This window comes from Octopus sinensis, linkage group LG25 (assembly GCF_006345805.1).
Source record: "Octopus sinensis linkage group LG25, ASM634580v1, whole genome shotgun sequence".
Lineage (NCBI taxonomy): Eukaryota > Metazoa > Mollusca > Cephalopoda > Octopoda > Octopodidae > Octopus > Octopus sinensis.
The window spans coordinates 15,021,407-15,038,906 of record NC_043021.1 but is presented as its reverse complement, the minus strand read 5'-3'; the positions used below and the strand labels follow the sequence as shown (position 1 = coordinate 15,038,906).

Genomic DNA, 17,500 nt, shown 5'->3' with positions numbered 1-17,500 from the left:
GTCAAATGACTGAAACAAGTAAAAGAGAATATAGGCGACGGGCTTTTTTCTGCCAAATCTACTCACAAGGCTTTGGTCGGCTAGCTACACCAGAAGACACCTACCAAAGGCTCCACACAGTGGGACTGAACCTGGAGTCATGTGGTTGGGAAGCAAGCTGGATATTATCTTGTGAGTACTTGGTGACCTCACCGGTGCTGGTACGACATAAAAAGCACCCAATACATTGTTAGGTGGTTGGTACTAGGAAAGGTATCCAGCTGTAGAAACCATGCCACAGCCGACATAGAACTTAGCAGATCCCTCTGGCTCGTCTGTCCTTGTCAAACCATACAGCCCATGCCAGCTTGGAAAAGGGCATGTTAAATTACGATGGGGGTTCACCAGAATCAAATAGTAATTAAGGGGCTCCCTGGATAAAAAAAATTATCGCTATTTCATACACGTTTTCTGAATACGTTAGAAAAGTTACGGATTTTTGTATTTTTAAGTACGTGTAGAGTTATCTCCCTTAGATCAAATATTTTTCTTGCCGAAAATGCACCCCCCTCCCCTTCCGGGATTTCAACATCGATTTCCAATAAAAGATAATGGAAGTAGATGAGAAAGGACGACGCCAACGTCAACATCATATTTTAGCCTTCTGCAATACATCACGACAGTACCAATAATATATTGAAATCGACTAAGCCGGACCTACAACAAACAGAAACCGATATTCTTGTCCGTCGATTTTATCTACACAAGTTATCTCCCTTCGTATCTAATTTTCTCAAGTTTGTTAAATGAGAATTATTCTTGTCTACTCTATGCACTAGGTCCGAAATTTTGGGGGAGGGGACCAGTCGATTAGATCGACCCTAGTACGTAACTGGTACTTAATTTATCAACCCCGAAAGGATGAAAGGCAAAGTCGACTTTGGCGGAATTTGAACTCAGAACATAACGGCAGACGAAATACCTATTTCTTTACTACCCACAAGGGGCTAAACACAGAAGGGACAAACAAGGACAGACAAACGGATTAAGTCGATTATATCGACCCCAGTGCGCAAATGGTACTTAATTTATCGACCCCGAAAGGATGAAAGACAAAGTCAACCGGCATTTTAACAATTCAGCCAGCTCAGTGCCTTTCGCCTTGCTAACAACAACAACAATAATAATAATAAAAGTCTACAAAACTCACTGATTTAGATACATTGGCAATATGGACGACTTCCCCTACAACGAAAAAGAATTTAAATATTTATAGAAAACGGCTTTGTTCAGAGTAATATTTCATATGATATAACTGGTACAGAAAGTACAAAGAATACACTGGAATTGTTGTTTGTTCCTTCTCGAGCCATGCCTGGGTCATAAGGGCCAGTTTCCCGGTTTCCTTGGCGTATAGGTTCCCCACCTGGACGGGACGCCGGTCCGTCGCAGGTGAGCTGCAAGACGCAGGAGGAAAGAGTGAGAGAAAGTTGTGGCGAAAGAGTCAGCAGAAGTTCGCCATTACCTTCTGCCGGAACCGCGTGGGAGCTTAGGTGTTTTGCTCATAAACACACACATCGCCCGGTCTGAGATTCGAACCCGCAATCCCTCGACCGCGAGTCCGCTGCTCTAACCAGTAGGCCATGTGCTTCCACCAATACACTGGAATGGAGGCAATCAACAGATGCACCAGTATTCCATGAAATATTTATGCTATCAAATGAAACAATAATGTATATCAGAGTGGAGCAGAGGGGGAGGGTGTGGGTTGAGTTGATTTTTTTTTTTTATATTTGAAAAGTAGAGGGCTGGTTTGGGGGATGGCAAATTTATGACAGTCCTGGGGTTCTCACATGTCGCAAAAACACAGAGGTGTGGGTTTCAGTTCCATATGTTTACAAAACCCACTTTTATTCATCGAGGTTTATATGCCCCAATATTAGACTATTTTCTTTAGTCAATTCACAGTGATTGCCTATAAGCTGTAAGCTTATAAATATACATACATATATATATATATATATATATATATATATATATATATATATATTTATTTATTTATTCTATGTTCTTTATGTATAAATTTTATCAGTTAACGGTTTTGCAGCCATTTACTCAACAAGCAGGAATTGAACACCTATTTTGTATACCTATTTCTTTACTATCCACAAGGGGCTAAACACAGAGAGGACAAACAAGGACAGACAAACGGATTAAGTCGATAATATTGACCCCGTGCATAACTGGTACTTAATTTATCGACCCCAAAAGGATGAAAGGCAAAGCCGACCTCGGCGGAATTTGAACTCAGAACATAGCGGCAGACAAAATACGGATACACATTTCGCCCGGCATGCTAACATTTCTGCCAGCTCGCCACCTATTTTGTATATCTTTAACTACCTCTGAAGAGATTCAACTTCCAAATAATTTTTAATTTAATAAATTAAATTTCTGACAGTCTGGAATTGAAACAGCTGTAAGGGATTTTGTCAGTTTTTTAATTAATAAATAATAATTTATTAATTACCTCTTATATTTTCTCATCTTATTATCATAAATAAATATAAAGTCATAAATGACAGAAACATTTTGATGAACTTTTATTTAACAATAAGAAAAACCCTAATATCATAACCAATTGTTTCATAACACAAAGACATGGAAGTAATTTATATTATCATATTTAATAATAAATAAATTAATTAGATGTCTGCATTTATACAAAATACAAAAGATTATATATATATATATATATATAATGTATTGGTTCCAGGTTCAGTTCAACTGCATGGCATCTTGGGCAAATGTCTTCTACTATAGCCTCAGACTTACCAAAGCCTTGTGAGTGGATTTGGTAGACAGAAACTGAAAGAAGCCCATCATATATATATATATTATATATATATATATATATATATATATATATACTGTTGTGTCTGAGGAGAGTCATTTTCTTTTTGTGCCTTATAATGTAACACACTCACTGGTAAAATTTCCACTTATTTCGTTTTTATTTTCCTAAAATTTCATATAAAGAATCTTGCAAACCAAATCCAAAAACGAAATATATATGTGTGTGTGTATATATAAATATACACACACACACACACACATATATAATGTGTATTATAATATATATATATATATATATATATATATATATATATGTACACACACATACATACATATATGCTTATTGATATATATTTGTGTATATGTTGTATATATAAAATCATCCTCATCATTTAACATCCGTTGTCTATGCTGGCATGGGTCAGGTGGTTTCACCAGGGCTGGCAAGCTGAGGGGCTGCATCAGACTCCAGTCTGATTTAGCATGGTTTCTGCAACTGGATGCTCTTCCTAACACCAACCACTCCAAGAGTGTAGTGTTGTTTATACAAGTTGTGTGACACCAGTGTCTGCTACGACTACGATCTCGCTTGGCTTGATGGGTCTTCCACTCAAACGTAGCCTATTGCCACAGGTCTTGGTCATTGCTTCCATGAGGCCCAATGCATGTGTGTGTATGAGTGTGTGTGTGTGAAAAGAATGATAAAAGTTCAAACAACACAGATGATTATTAAATAATGTAGACTTACACATTCTTTTGCTCCGGTGATGAGAATGGTTGACTCTTTCTCCACCTGGGGACCAACTGGAACAGATATAACAGTTTTAGGGGAATTATAGACATATCTGTTACTACTACTACTACTACTACTGATACTTATACTACAACCATCATCATCATCATCATCATCATCACTAGAAATGAAACAATTATTATCATCACCATGACTACTATCATATAAATGAGCTCCTAGAAGAGTGTTTGACTGGCTAAATATAGCAGCCAAATCTCCCTCAATTCACACCCTGCCAATTTAAAATATTCTTCCTTTTCTTAATCCTTTAATTTCATATGGAATTACCAAGAGATCCCCATCTGTCTTGATCTTTGGCAATGGACTGTAGTTGGCCCCAAGTGTAACCACTTACTAGTCCTTCAGTTTCTGTGGTCCTTCCCCTTGTTGCTTTTTGGTCTACCATGCTTCTATTTCCCTTGAGGTGTCCATCAGAGGGTTTGCTTTGTAATATTAAAAAAACTTTTCCATATGGAAACACTTGAAGGTGCTAGGAAGTCTTATTGGAGGGAAATGTGGCTGCTTTTTCTAGCAGGTGGAACAACCACATAGTGGCTCTCTCTCTCTCAGTGGTTTGTGCAACCCCCATTTCATCATCTTGATCAGGTTTCAAAAGTTGCTGGTTTAACAAAACACCCAGCTTCCCATCCAGGAGATATACATCTCATTTACTGCCTCAAACCATGAAACCTAAGCTGGGCACTGGCAGCTCTAAAGGCCTCCATGGGGCTGAGGGGAGATTCACATTACATTCAAGACACTGTGCCTCTATCGTGTTTACCTGTATCTCGTTATAGCGACTTACCTGTCTTCTGGTCTGCCAGTTCAATAGCAACATCCCATATAATCTGCCCAGGACTGGAGGAATGGAGAGAAGAAAAAAAAACAACACAAATTATATTGCATCTTTACATACACAAACCTCTGTGTGTGTGTGTGTGTGTGTGTGTAGGGTAAAAACCCCATATGGTCATGAGTGATCATGGAATTGCACCTAGGAAGTTCCCCTCCAAGGCATAAATCTGGGCAAGGTTGTTTATGGAAGACGGAAGACCAGCAGCCATCCATGCATTCCAGTGTCCCCTTTCCATGCTACCAATGTTATCCCAAGGAAAGGCAAAGGGGCCGATACAGCTTGGCACCAGTGACGTCACAACTCATTTCTACAGCTGAGTGAACTGGAGCAACGTGAAGTAAAGAGTCTTGCTCAAGAGCACAACACACAGCCCAGTCCGGGAATCAAACTCACTGACTGTGAGCCCGACACTCTAACCACTGAGCCATTATATGGGGTTTATGTGTGCGCCAATGGCACAGTCAGGATTTCGACAAGAGGTGTCTCAACTATTAAAAAGGAATCGCCATTTCAATAATACACACATACATTGTATACGTAGGTATATACACAAATATATAATATGATGACCGACACTGTCAAATTCCTCATAGTCACGTATGTGTGTTGTTTTATACATGTTTCAGTCATTTGAATGTAGCCATGCTGGAGCACCGCCTTTAGTCGAGCAGATCGACCCCAGGACTTATTCTTTGTAAGCCTAGTACTTATTCTATCGGTCTCTTTTGCCGAACCGATAAGTTACGGGGACGTAAACACACCAGCATCAGTTGCCAAGCGATGCCGGGGGGACAAACACAGACACAAACATATACACACACATACATATACATATATACGGACGGGCTTCTTTCAGTTTCCGTCTACCAAATCCATTCACAAGGCTTTAGTTGGCCCGAGGCTATAGTAGAAGACACTTGCCCAAGGTGCCACGCAGTGGGACTGAACCCGGAACCATGTGGTTGGTAAGCAAGCTACTTACCACACAGCCACTCCAACGCCTGTATGTAGATATATTTCGTTGTTGGATTTGGTTTCCAAGATTCTTTATGTGAGTTCGTGTGTTTCAAGCACTCAAACGTGGATGTTGTGTAACATTATCTATCAGTCTATCTGTGTGCGTGTGCGCGCTTATAAACATACGTAAATATTGGTTGAACACCCCGGTTGCTTACAACGAACAGACATTATATATGTTTGTGTAAACACACACACACACACACACATATATATATATATTTCTTTACTACCCACAACGGGCTAAACATAGAGGGGACAAACAAGGACAGACAAAGGGATTAAGTCGATTACTTAATTTATCGACCCCGAAAGGATGAAAGGCAAAGTCGACCTCGGCGGAATTTGAACTCGGAACGTAACGACAGAAGAAATATGCTACGAATTTCGCCCGGCGTGCTAACGTTTCTACCAGCTCGCCGCCTATATATATATGTATATATATATGTGGGTGGTGTATATATATATATATATATATATATATATATATAATATAGATATATATATATATATATTATATATACACATAACAACATACAACACACATAACTAGTGTATGGCTGGTTTCGGCGGTTTTAAATAGAATATATATAAAGAGAAGGAACTGAATAACAAGCAGAACCACTCACCCAGCCGGCATGACGCTACGTTAACATTTACAGGACACACCTCTATAAAAAACGACGAGGAATATAAACTTTGGGAAATAAAGTTTGCAAAAACTTCGTCCTAGCGGGTGTTGGTAACCAAGGGAAACCACTTTGAGAAGGTAATTAGTAACTGATGATATTTAACTGCAGGATAAATGATTCCTGTTTCAGTGTTAACAAGTATATCGTTAGTAGGACTTCAGAGGAATCGTTTGTCGATGTTTAACATGGAAAAGGAAGATTTTTACATACTCTTTACTCTTTACTCTCTTTTACTTGTTTCAGTCATTTGACTGCGGCCATGCTGGAGCACCGCCTTTAGTCGAGCAAATCGACACCGGGACTTATTCTTTGTAAGCCCAGTATTTATTCTATCGGTCTCTTTTTTGCCGAACCGCTAAGTGACGGGGACGTAAACACACCAGCATCGGTTGTCAAGCGATATTGGGGGGACAAACACAAACACACACACACATACATATATATATATACATGTATACGACGGGCTTCTTTCAGTTTCCGTCTACCAAATCCACTCACAAGGCATTGGTCGGCCCGGGGCTATAGCAGAAGACACTTGCCCAAGATGCCACGCAGTGGGACTGAACCCGGAACCATGTGGTTGGTTAGCAAGCTACTTACCACACAGCCACTCGTGAAAAAAATTTATTTATTTCACAACTAACTTAATGTGAATAACGTCGTGTCATTTTGGTGTGAATATCTTTTGATCATAGAGCACTGGGAAAAATACTTTCAAAAAATTTACACCATCCCCTGGTTTCTCTCTCTATCTTTTCTTCCCCCCCCCCCCGTTCTCTCTCAACTTTTCTCTCCACTTCTTTCTTTCATTCTACCATATCATCCTTTTTTTCTTTTTTCCATCGCCCCTTTCCTTAATTCTCACTAGACATTGTTTTTGTGTCACATGGGGTGATACAGTTTCACACGAACTTTGACAGCGTCAACGTCCTTACAAAGACGTGATTCCAATAACTGATTCAATGTGCTGAATAGTGGACAATAAAGTCTATGTACACACACACACACACATCAGAGGCGACTCCAGGTCATCAGCGTCACTCAGGCTCATCACAGATTTTGCATAAGACACGTGCCTGCTCGAAGAATTTCATAATAATATAATAATAATAATAAAACATTGTGTACAGTGCTCAGGTGCACTACAACTCATCTAAAGTGTATATATAATCAGGTGTAGTTTCGGCGGATTTCGGAAAGCATGAGGGCCTTAAAGTTAAGCAGTGTCATGGCAGTCAACAACTGACGCAGGCAGTTTATTCCATGCTTCAGCAACTCTGAGCATGAAAAAATGTTTCCGAAAGTCATGGGAGCCGTGTTGTTTTCTGACTTTGTGGGCATGTCCACGGGTGTTAGACACATGGAGATCAAAAAGGTGTTCAGTGTTGTTGTTGGTGAGGTGGTTGATAACTTTGTGGGTGTTTACCAAGTCCATCGCCAGACGCCGCGGAGGCTTCAGTGAATCCCATGCCAGGGAAACAAGGCGCTCAGACAGAATATGGTAGGTGTCTGATGGAGGGTATGCGTTTGGTTGCACATCTCTGGACAGATTCCAGGAGGTCAATGTTCTGAGCAAGATAGGGGTTCCAAACTGATGATGTGAATTCCAAGAGTGGTACCGCAATATTTCTAGCCCCAAATGGCATATTTTTTATACCCTATCACTATGTCTTTCTCCATTTCTAAGTTAAGGGTTAAAATAAAGCAACCCTGCAAAACACAACTGATCTTTATACACAGAATAACAGCAATCAAATAACGACTGTGGAATGCACAACAAACATCAATGATCTGACACCTGAACTCTTGAAAATTTTTATATATATTATCATCAACATCATCATCATCGTAGTAAAGATTATTTGCCAACATAACATGGCAGTCCTGGTTTAGGACGAATGTTGCTGTAATTTAGCCCCAGGAGATATCGTCTCCAGCTGGCTATACAACACAATCTGTATTCTTATACTTTCGAACAAGGACACAGATCGTGTCGTATAGCCAGCTAGAGATGATATCTCCTGGGGCTAAATTACAGGAACATTCGTCCTAAACGAGGACTGCCATGTTATGTTGGCAAACAATCTTTACTACAAAGTACTGTTGCTGAATATCTCTTGTTGTAAGATTTAAAAATAGTAATTTTCAGCATCATCATCGTCATCGTTTAACATCCGCAAATGTAATTACTGCAAACTCCTTTCCTACATACTGAGCAGGACCATTTAGCTGATGGAAAGAGAGTTTTATCTTCTTTTTTTGCTAACAACTTTGGTCTCTGCCAGGTTAAATTTAAGGCCTTTGATTCCAGGTTTTGCTTCCAGATCTGGAATTTCTTCTCCAATTAGAAAACAACAAATAACCAAAGAATTTATGGCACTGACCCACTCCTGTTATTATTTCGCCATCCATCACACACACACACACACACAGATATATATATATATATATATATATATATATGGTGGATTCTCTCATCGAAGACGATGAATGAGGGTTCAGTAAATAACCTTCAACAACTCCTAAACCCTGTGACACTGCACGTGTATCTTCAATAATAAAAAAAAAGCACACATCGATGCGCCAAACCTCAGGTGCTATTGAGTGAAAATGGTTTACTGAACAACCGGCACTTTGACTTGTTTAACCCTTTAGTGTTCAGATTATTCTATCAAACATAATGCCTATTGATTCCCAGTGATTTGAATTAATCATGCATTATCTCATATCTTCAAGATCTTGATGGTGTAATTACTTAATGTAGAATAACATTGTAGGGTAGGTGTGAGAGCCTGGATCTGGCCAGTTTGAACATCAAACAGGTAGAATACTTTCGGCCGTATATGGCCGGTTTAAATACTAAAGGGTTAAAGTGGTCATTGCTATATATATATATATATATATATATCATCATCATCATCCTCATTTAACATCCACCTTCCATGCTGGCATGGGTGGGATGGTTGAACAGGAGCTGGCCAGGCTGAAGCCTGCACCAGACTTCTGAGACTATTTTGGCAGGGGTTTTACAGCTGGATGCCCTTCTGAACACCAATCACTTTACCTGCAAGACAAAAATCTTTTGAGAGGGGAAGGGCATTGGAGGAGGTGATCTTGTGTCAGAAACAGGTGTCTTGCTGTAGAGGAGGTACAAGGTTACCTGGCCGGAGAGACAGACAGACAGACAGATCAGGAATGAAGACAGAAACAGGTGCACTGCCGCAAAGGAGATACATGGTTACCCAACCTGAGGGAAGTGCAGGAGGAGGAGAGAGAGAGTGGGAGGCAGCAGGATAGAGATGGTGGCAGAGTGCCGGGCATACTCACAAGGGACGGGGATCAGAATATACAAGGGAAGGTTGAGTAAAAGCAGAGAGAGAGATACAGATGGTGGCAAGTGCCAGGGCATGCCCTTGGAGATTTGAAGGTCATAATATAAGTGGCAGGATATTGCCAAAGAAGCGTGATTAGGGAGTGTGGTGGAGAAGTGAGTAGTGAAAACCTGGGTATATAGAGGTGAGGCGACTTGATAGCAATGATATGTATGTATATACATGTATATATGAATGTATATACATACATATATATATGTATGTGTGCATATATATACACACACGCACACATATGTATACATATTATACACACATGCACACGTATGTTATATATATATATATACACACATACATACACACGTATGTATGTATGCATGTATGTTGTATGTATATATATATATATATATATATATATATATATATAGATATATATATATATATATATAGTTTAGGGTCATGGATTTATATACATATATACATACAACACACACACACACACATATATATATATAAATCCATGACCCTAAGCTCATATTTTGCAATTATTTATTTTCCACATCATTTCATCTCTAAGACATTCTCCAGCCATGGGTATTTCCCATTTCATTTCCTTTTTGCTTTTCCATTGTATCTCCTCCTCCTCCTCCTTCTCCTTCTCCTCCTCCTTCTCCTTCTCCTCCTCCTCCTTCTTCTTCTTCTTCTTCTTCTTCTTCTTCTCCTCCTCCTCCTCCTCCTCCTTCTTCTTTTCCTTCTTCTCCTTCTCCCTCTTCTTCTTCTTCATCTTCTTCTTCTTCTTCTTCTTCTTCTTCTTCTTCTTTCATGTTAAATAGACTTAACAAGTAAGCCAGCCTGTTTTACAACTCCCGACAATAACAACAAGGGTAAAGTGGGGTTTGAGGTGATTCCTGTTGCGGTTAGGCTTAGGCAGTTCCTTGTGGTAATGTAGATGGGGTAAGGGTAGTGGTGGGGGTTTAAAGAGAGAGAGAGAGAGAGAGAGAGAGAGAGAGAGAGAGAGAGAGAGAGAAAGAAAAAGTGAGTGTGTGAACTGAATGCAGTGGACATAGATAGACAAACAGATAGCTACCTAGATAGGTAAATAGATTGACAGACAGACAGACAGACAGACAGACAGACAAATAGATATATATATATTTATGTGTGTATACACACACACAGAATGAGAGAGAGAGAGAGAGATTAGTATAACAAATCAAAGAGTCATAAAACTAATGTTATTATTTGTGTTATTGTTTTTTGTTGCTATATTGTCCAAAGGTTAATTAAAGGTGTGTTTGTGTTAGTCAGAAAATACCTATTCAGGTGAAATAAGCACGAAATATTATCACCTGCATTTTCTTCGCCCTTTCTTCCTTCTTCTTTTCAAACTCAGACTAAACTCAGACTAACTTTTCTCCATTTCAAGTAAAAGATAAAAGATATATATATATAAACAAATAAATAAATGGTAGTGGTTAAGAGCGTGGGGTACTAACCCCGAGATGTCAAGTTCGATTCCAGGCAGTGACCTGAATAATAATAATAATTATGATAATAATAATAATGATAATAATAATAATAATAATAATATAATAATAATAATAATAATAAGGACCAGATATAGTTGTCAGAGATCATGAAGAAAAAAAACTGCTTTCTAATTGATGTATCAATACGGCGAGATGACAAAGTGTCTCTAAAAGAAATGAGAAAACTTTCAAAATACAAAGACCTGGAAATAGAGGTAACCAGAATGTGGAATCTAAAAACAGAAACAATTCCTATCATAGTAGGTGCATTAGGCATGATAAAAAAATTCAGACAAATACATAACAAAAACACCAGGACTTACAAACACATATAACATACAGAGAAATTGCACTACTGGGCACTGCACACATCCTACGCAGAACACTTTCCATACAATAACCATCAGAGCATCAACAACAAATCACAGCACATACCTAAGGCACACAGAGCTGCGCTCGGTAGTGAAGTGAAAGCACGCTATAAAAATAAAACTACTGAATAATAATAATAATAATAATAATAATAATGATAATAATAACATTGAAAAATACCTTAGGAATGAGAATCCAGGTTCGAAATTTCCCCAAGACACCTGATGAAGGCTGGAGGGTATATCAGCCGAAACGTTGTGTTAACAACAAACAAGATGAGGAAAAATATCCGTCAAATGTAAATAATGTAATTTAATGTAAATAATATAAATAAATGGAGTTAAATGTAGGTGTTATTCAAATCTTTATACTTCCGACTATGTATCGAAGCAAACATTGGTATTATTCCAGAAGGGATAAAATCATGTAAAACAATGCGATCTTCTCATCAAGGAAAAAAAGAGAAACAAAATGCATCAATAAGACATTTTAACCGATTGCATTGTTTGACATAATTTTATTCCTTCCGGAATAATACCAATGTTTTCTTCGAAACATATGTCGGAAGTATAAAGATTTGAATAACACCTGCATTTAACTCCATTTATTTATTTATCTATGTTATACAAAAACATTTCACCAAAACCTGGAGTTTCTACCTTAATAAGTAGGCTGTTACATCCTTGGTACTTACGTGAATTTTTGCTACCTTGGTAACTATTTATTTATTTTCCCCTGTTATTTGTAAACATTAAAAAAATACACCTAAACTTATTACGTATATATATACATACATATACATATATATATATATATATAGATATATATTATATATATATAGGCGTAGGAGTGGCTGTGTGGTAAGTAGCTTGCTTACCAACACATGGTTCTGGGTTCAGTCCCATTGCGTGGCACCTTGGGCAAGTGTCTTCTACTATAGCCCGGGCCGACCAAAGCCTTCTGAGTGGATTTGGTAGACGGGAAATGAAAGAAGCCCGTCGTATATATGTATACATATGTATATGTGTGCGGTGGTTTGTGTGTGTTGTGCCCCTAGCATCGCTTGACAACCGATGCTGGTGTGTTTATGTCCCCGTCACTTAGCGGTTCGGCAAAAGAGACCGATAGATAGCATAAGTACTGGCTTACAAAGAATAAGTCCGGGGTCGAGTTGCTCGATTAAAGGTGGTGCTCCAGCATGGCCGCAGTCAAATGACTGAAACAAGTAAAAGAGTAAAAGATATGTGTGTGTGTGTGTGTATGTATATATATGTATAATTTTAAATTTAAAATAAGGGTGAGAAATTAGATATTAATTTAATTAACATCGATTTCACACCAGTGGTCTAGCATAAAAAAAACTGAAGGTTCAGTAAAACTGTATTATATATATATTAGAGGGGAAACCACCATGTGGACACCCATATGCTAGAAATAGATCTGCTACGGTCTCACTACCAAAAAATTACGGTCTCACCACCAAGAAATTTCTTGAGAACATTTCTTGGTGGTGAGACCGTAGCGGATCTATTTCTAGCATATGGGTGTCCACATGGTGGTTTCCCTCTAATATATGCGGCGAGCTGGCAGACACGTTAGCGCGCCGGGCGAAATGCTTAGCGGTATTTCGTCTGTCGTTACGTTCTGAGTTCAAATTCCGCCGAGGTCGACTTTGCCGCTCATCCTTTCGGGGTCGATAAATAAAGTACCAGTTTCGCACTGGGGTCGATATAATCAACTTAATCCATTTGTCTGTCCTTGTTTGTCCCCTCTATGTTTAGCCCCTTGTGGGCAATAAAGAAATATATTTAGCCTTGATATTAACTCTCACGCGACTCTGCATCTTTCTTTCTTTCTCTCCCATTCCCTTTTTCGTCCTTTTTCCCTCACTTAACTTGTCTCTTCTCTCCCCCTCACCATTCTTCATGGTCTCCTCGCCCATTCCCCTTCTTCTCTCTCTTCCTCTTGCTCCTCCTCCCCATTCCGTCGTCCATCTGCGACGATACTTCCGTCGTAACTGCTATCCTGTCTTTTCTCGCCCGCCTTCTAAGGCCACTGGTCGACATTCTTTCTCTCTCGTCGTCCACTATAATCCAGCGTTTGCATTACTTTTTTCGTCTGGCGTCGTAAACAGCCCTTCTTATCTTGTTCTCTTGTCTGTCTCTCACTGTTATATATTATTTTTCAACTGTTTATATATAATTTTTTTTTTTTTTTTTTTTTACTGTTTATGGTTTGTACTGTCGTTACCGTCTTGCTTTTTTTACCATTTTTTACCCCTCTGCGAAAAGATCTCAGAATTTTAATTGATTTGCTTTTCACAGGAAGGAAGTTTCTTCGAAGTATACGTCTCGCTTTTATCCTTCGAAAGTAGAGTAGATGAAACCTTAGCGACTGAAGAAGGGGATTTTTCGTTGTGTTATTGTCCTGTATCTCTTTTTTTCTTTTTTGCTTGTCTGTTCCTTGGTTTGTGTCTATGTTTTTCGTCTCTCTAGTGTTCGACGTCTTTTTGGTGTCCTGTACACATATATGCGTGTATATGTACATGTAGAGGTAGGTACGTAAATATATGTTTGATATATGCATATGTTCTATTTTATTAACATATATAATATATTATATATATGTATAGTATTTATCACTTATTCTCCCCCCTCCATTCCTTCTCATCCCCAAACTCTCTAGCTATCTTAATACCTCTCTCTCTCTCTCCCTCCCTCCCTCCTTCCCACTCTCTCTATCTCTCTACTTTCCCCCCCCTCCCCACCGCCACCACCACCACCACCATGCTATTTCCATTTACTCACCCAGGGCGGTGTTGCAATATTTGTCATAAGTTTATGTCACTTTGAAACTATCCGGTTCCAGTCCTAATGATAAAATTTCATTATCATTTATTTATTACAACACCTAAGCTGGTTTCTTTTAAGCTTTAGAATTGCTGTTGTTGTTGTTGTTGTTGTTGCTGCTGCTATTGTTGTTGTTGTTGTTTTCATATATGTTCTTGTATATTTCTTGTTGACTTTCTACTTTAGATACATGTGTGTATGTGTGTGTGTGTGTGTGTGTGTGTGTTTGTGTGTGTGTGTGTGTGTGTGCATGCATGGGTGTCTGTGTGTGTGTGTATGTATGGATTTACACGTGTGTGTGAATATGTGCGTGTACATGTGTATGTGCATGTGTGTGTGTAAGCATGTGTATGTGCATGTTTGTATGTGCATATGTATATATGCGTGTATGTGTGCATGTGTGTATGTGCATGTGTGTGTGTGTATGCATGATGCATGTGTGTATGCCTGTGTGTATGTGTATGCATCTGTGTGTGCATGAGTGTGTGTAATGTATGTATGCATGTCTGTATGTGCATTCATGTGTGTGTGCATGTGTGTATACGTGCATGTGAATATATGTGCATGTGTGTGTGTGTATGCATATGTGTGTGTGTGTATGCATATGTGTGTGTGCACATATATATCTGTGTGGCACTTGTATGTGCATGTGTGCGTGCAGGTGTGTGTACATGCATGACACATGTGTGTGTTTGTGTGCATGTGTGTATACCTGTCTGTATGTATGTGTCTGTGTATGCATGTGTGTATTTCTTGGGTTTGACTTTGAATTGCATCCAGTAGTGGGGTCCCTGTTTCAGGAGTCATTGTTTCAGGGGTCCCTGTTTCGGGAGTCCCTGTTTCGGGAGCCCCAGGGTTTTGAAGAGCCTAGAACCACCTCCCAGTCACTATTGTCCCCACGTCTACTCAGATACTGAGCAGTAGCACCTGTCAGGAACCCAGCTATGGGTTAATTAGCAAAACCAGTTGTGTTTTAATTTGGTGGCTATTTTAAAATTGCCCCAATTTTCTTTTGACCCAATATAGACAACTTTGTTAGTTTTTTTTTTCATTTCTCTGATTATCTTCCAGACTATTCTGACCCCAACATCACACCTCATTGGACGAAAATGTCCCTAGAAGACATTCCTCTGATTGATGTCTTCAGTTTTAGGTTTATGCAACCTATCCCTATCTGTTTTTTAGTTTGTCTGTCTGTCTGTCTGTACGTATGCATGTATGTATGCGGATCTTTTCGGTTTGAATGGCAGTTTATTCTAGCGGTGTCATATGAAATTGTCACCCATAATTATGACGCTAGTATCGGTTTAGTTAGCGTTAGGGGTGGGGGGAAAGGAAGGGTATCTTTTTTTCTTCAGAAATGTAATAAACCCAATCTGTTTCTTAAACGAGGGACATATTCATACGGCACAGAATGTTTTCACCTCAACAGACGTCATTGATTGGTTGAATTGCAGAAGAAACTGAAGAAAAAACAACAAATATCTTACAAACTATAGAATTTTCTCAATAAAGCCAAGAGAAAAAAGATGTTTTATAAACACATTCTACCAGTATACGAAGTTTAAAAGTGTTTAGTTACGTGGAAATTATTTTTAAAAAGTGCTGTTCGAACCGAAAAGATCCATGTATGCTTGTCTACATGTTTTTATGTACGTATGTATGCATATATGTATGTATGGTATGTATGTATGTATGTATGCATGAATATATTTATGTAGGAATGCATGTATGCATTTATGTATGTGTACATATGTATGTATATTCTTCTGGTCTCATTTTTCAAATTTCTCACTCAGGCATATCCAGATATAGAAACACTGCCAGATCAGACTAGAGCCTGGCGCAGCCTCCTGGCTTCCCAGACCCCGGTCGAACCGTCCAACCCATGCTAGCATGGAAAACGGACGTTAAACGATGATGATGATGATGATGATATATATATATATATATATATATATATATATAATAATAATTATTATTTGAGGGAATAAAATCCAAACTTACAAGGAAAAATAATTCAATTTAGAAATACTAAATCAGATTCCACACAATATAATATATATAAGATATTAGAAAAAAACCCATCTTTTATCAATTCAAAATGGATAATTAAATGACACCATCTAGAAAATTACATATAATAGAAAAGTTAAAATTCAAATAACAATAAAAAGTAAATCTTTACTTTTTAATTGTTATTTTAATTTTATATGTAATTTTCTAGATGGTGTAATTTAATTATTCATTTTGAATTGATAAAAGGTGTTTTTTTTTCTAATATTTTATATATATATATATACTAGCAGTATCGCCCGGCGTTGCTCGGGTTTGTAAGGGAAATAACTATACAGCATTTTTAGAGAGTTACAGCCAAAAAATAGCAAAAAAATGCATTAAAAATGGAAAAAATATGATGGTAAATTTTTTTAAAAATCGTTGACTCATCGTAGACATTTTTAGAGAGTTACTTCCCTTTAAAAAAATATGCATGAAAATGGAAAAAAATGATGTTAAATTATTTTTAAAATCGTAGACTCATCATAGACACGCGCTAATACCCAGAAGGGCTCGATATGAATCACGACTATAAGATATCCGGTTTTGGTTAAACTGCACTGCAAAATGTGGGAGTAGTTAGGAATCTAAATCGTAGGAGACAGACACACAACTTCATTTCTATATATAAAGATTTTCTAGATGGTGTAATTTAATTATTCATTTTGAATTGATAAAAGGTGTTTTTTTTCTCTAATATTTTATATATATATATATTAGAGACAAGAAAATAAGTGTCAACTGCAACATAGCTGTAAAACAGCTGAGAAACATTAAGCATTTAGCCCTTAGAACATGGAAAAAAAAAAGGTTGCCTGGAGGAAGCTACCTTGAACTGAACCACGTACCTCCCTGATCCTGGCTAAGTGCTCTGTACTATTAAACTAAGTGGCACACTAACAACAAGTACTGACAGTTTTAATGCTAAGTAATAGCTTTTTAGAACGTGGGAAGATTTTGTAAACAAGCTTTAGAGATGTGGTTGTATGGGAAGAAGCTTGCTTCCCAACCACATGGTTCCTGGTTCAGTCCCACACAGTGTGGCACCTTGGGCAAGTGTCTTTTACTATAGCCTTGGGCCAACCAAAGCCTTGTGAGTGGATTTTGGGAGATGGAAACTGAAAGAAGCCTGTCATGTGTGTGTGTATGTATGTGTGTGTGTGTGTGTGT

The 17,500-nt window shown here is 38.3% G+C and overlaps 1 protein-coding gene and 1 long non-coding RNA gene across 3 annotated transcripts in view; both read right to left on the bottom strand.

Moving 5' to 3' along the window:
* Positions 1-6,285, bottom strand: part of LOC115224415 (cytoplasmic dynein 2 light intermediate chain 1) — a 57,622-nt gene extending 51,337 nt beyond the window's left edge. For both annotated transcript variants that reach the window (XM_029795313.2, XM_036513198.1), the window contains exons 1-4: positions 6,131-6,285; positions 4,434-4,486; positions 3,584-3,639; positions 1,190-1,224 (exon numbers count right to left, since the gene is read on the bottom strand). In XM_029795313.2, the coding sequence (XP_029651173.1) occupies positions 1,190-1,224; positions 3,584-3,639; positions 4,434-4,486; positions 6,131-6,141 (155 nt within the window). In that variant the 5' untranslated portion in view covers positions 6,142-6,285. The remainder of the gene's footprint in view (positions 1-1,189; positions 1,225-3,583; positions 3,640-4,433; positions 4,487-6,130) is intronic.
* Positions 6,286-10,373: 4,088 nt separating this feature from the next.
* LOC118767934 overlaps positions 10,374-17,500 on the bottom strand; it is a 14,562-nt gene continuing 7,435 nt past the window's right edge. Inside the window, exon 3 of the long non-coding RNA XR_005003850.1 lies at positions 10,374-10,385. This is a non-coding gene — a long non-coding RNA (uncharacterized LOC118767934). The remainder of the gene's footprint in view (positions 10,386-17,500) is intronic.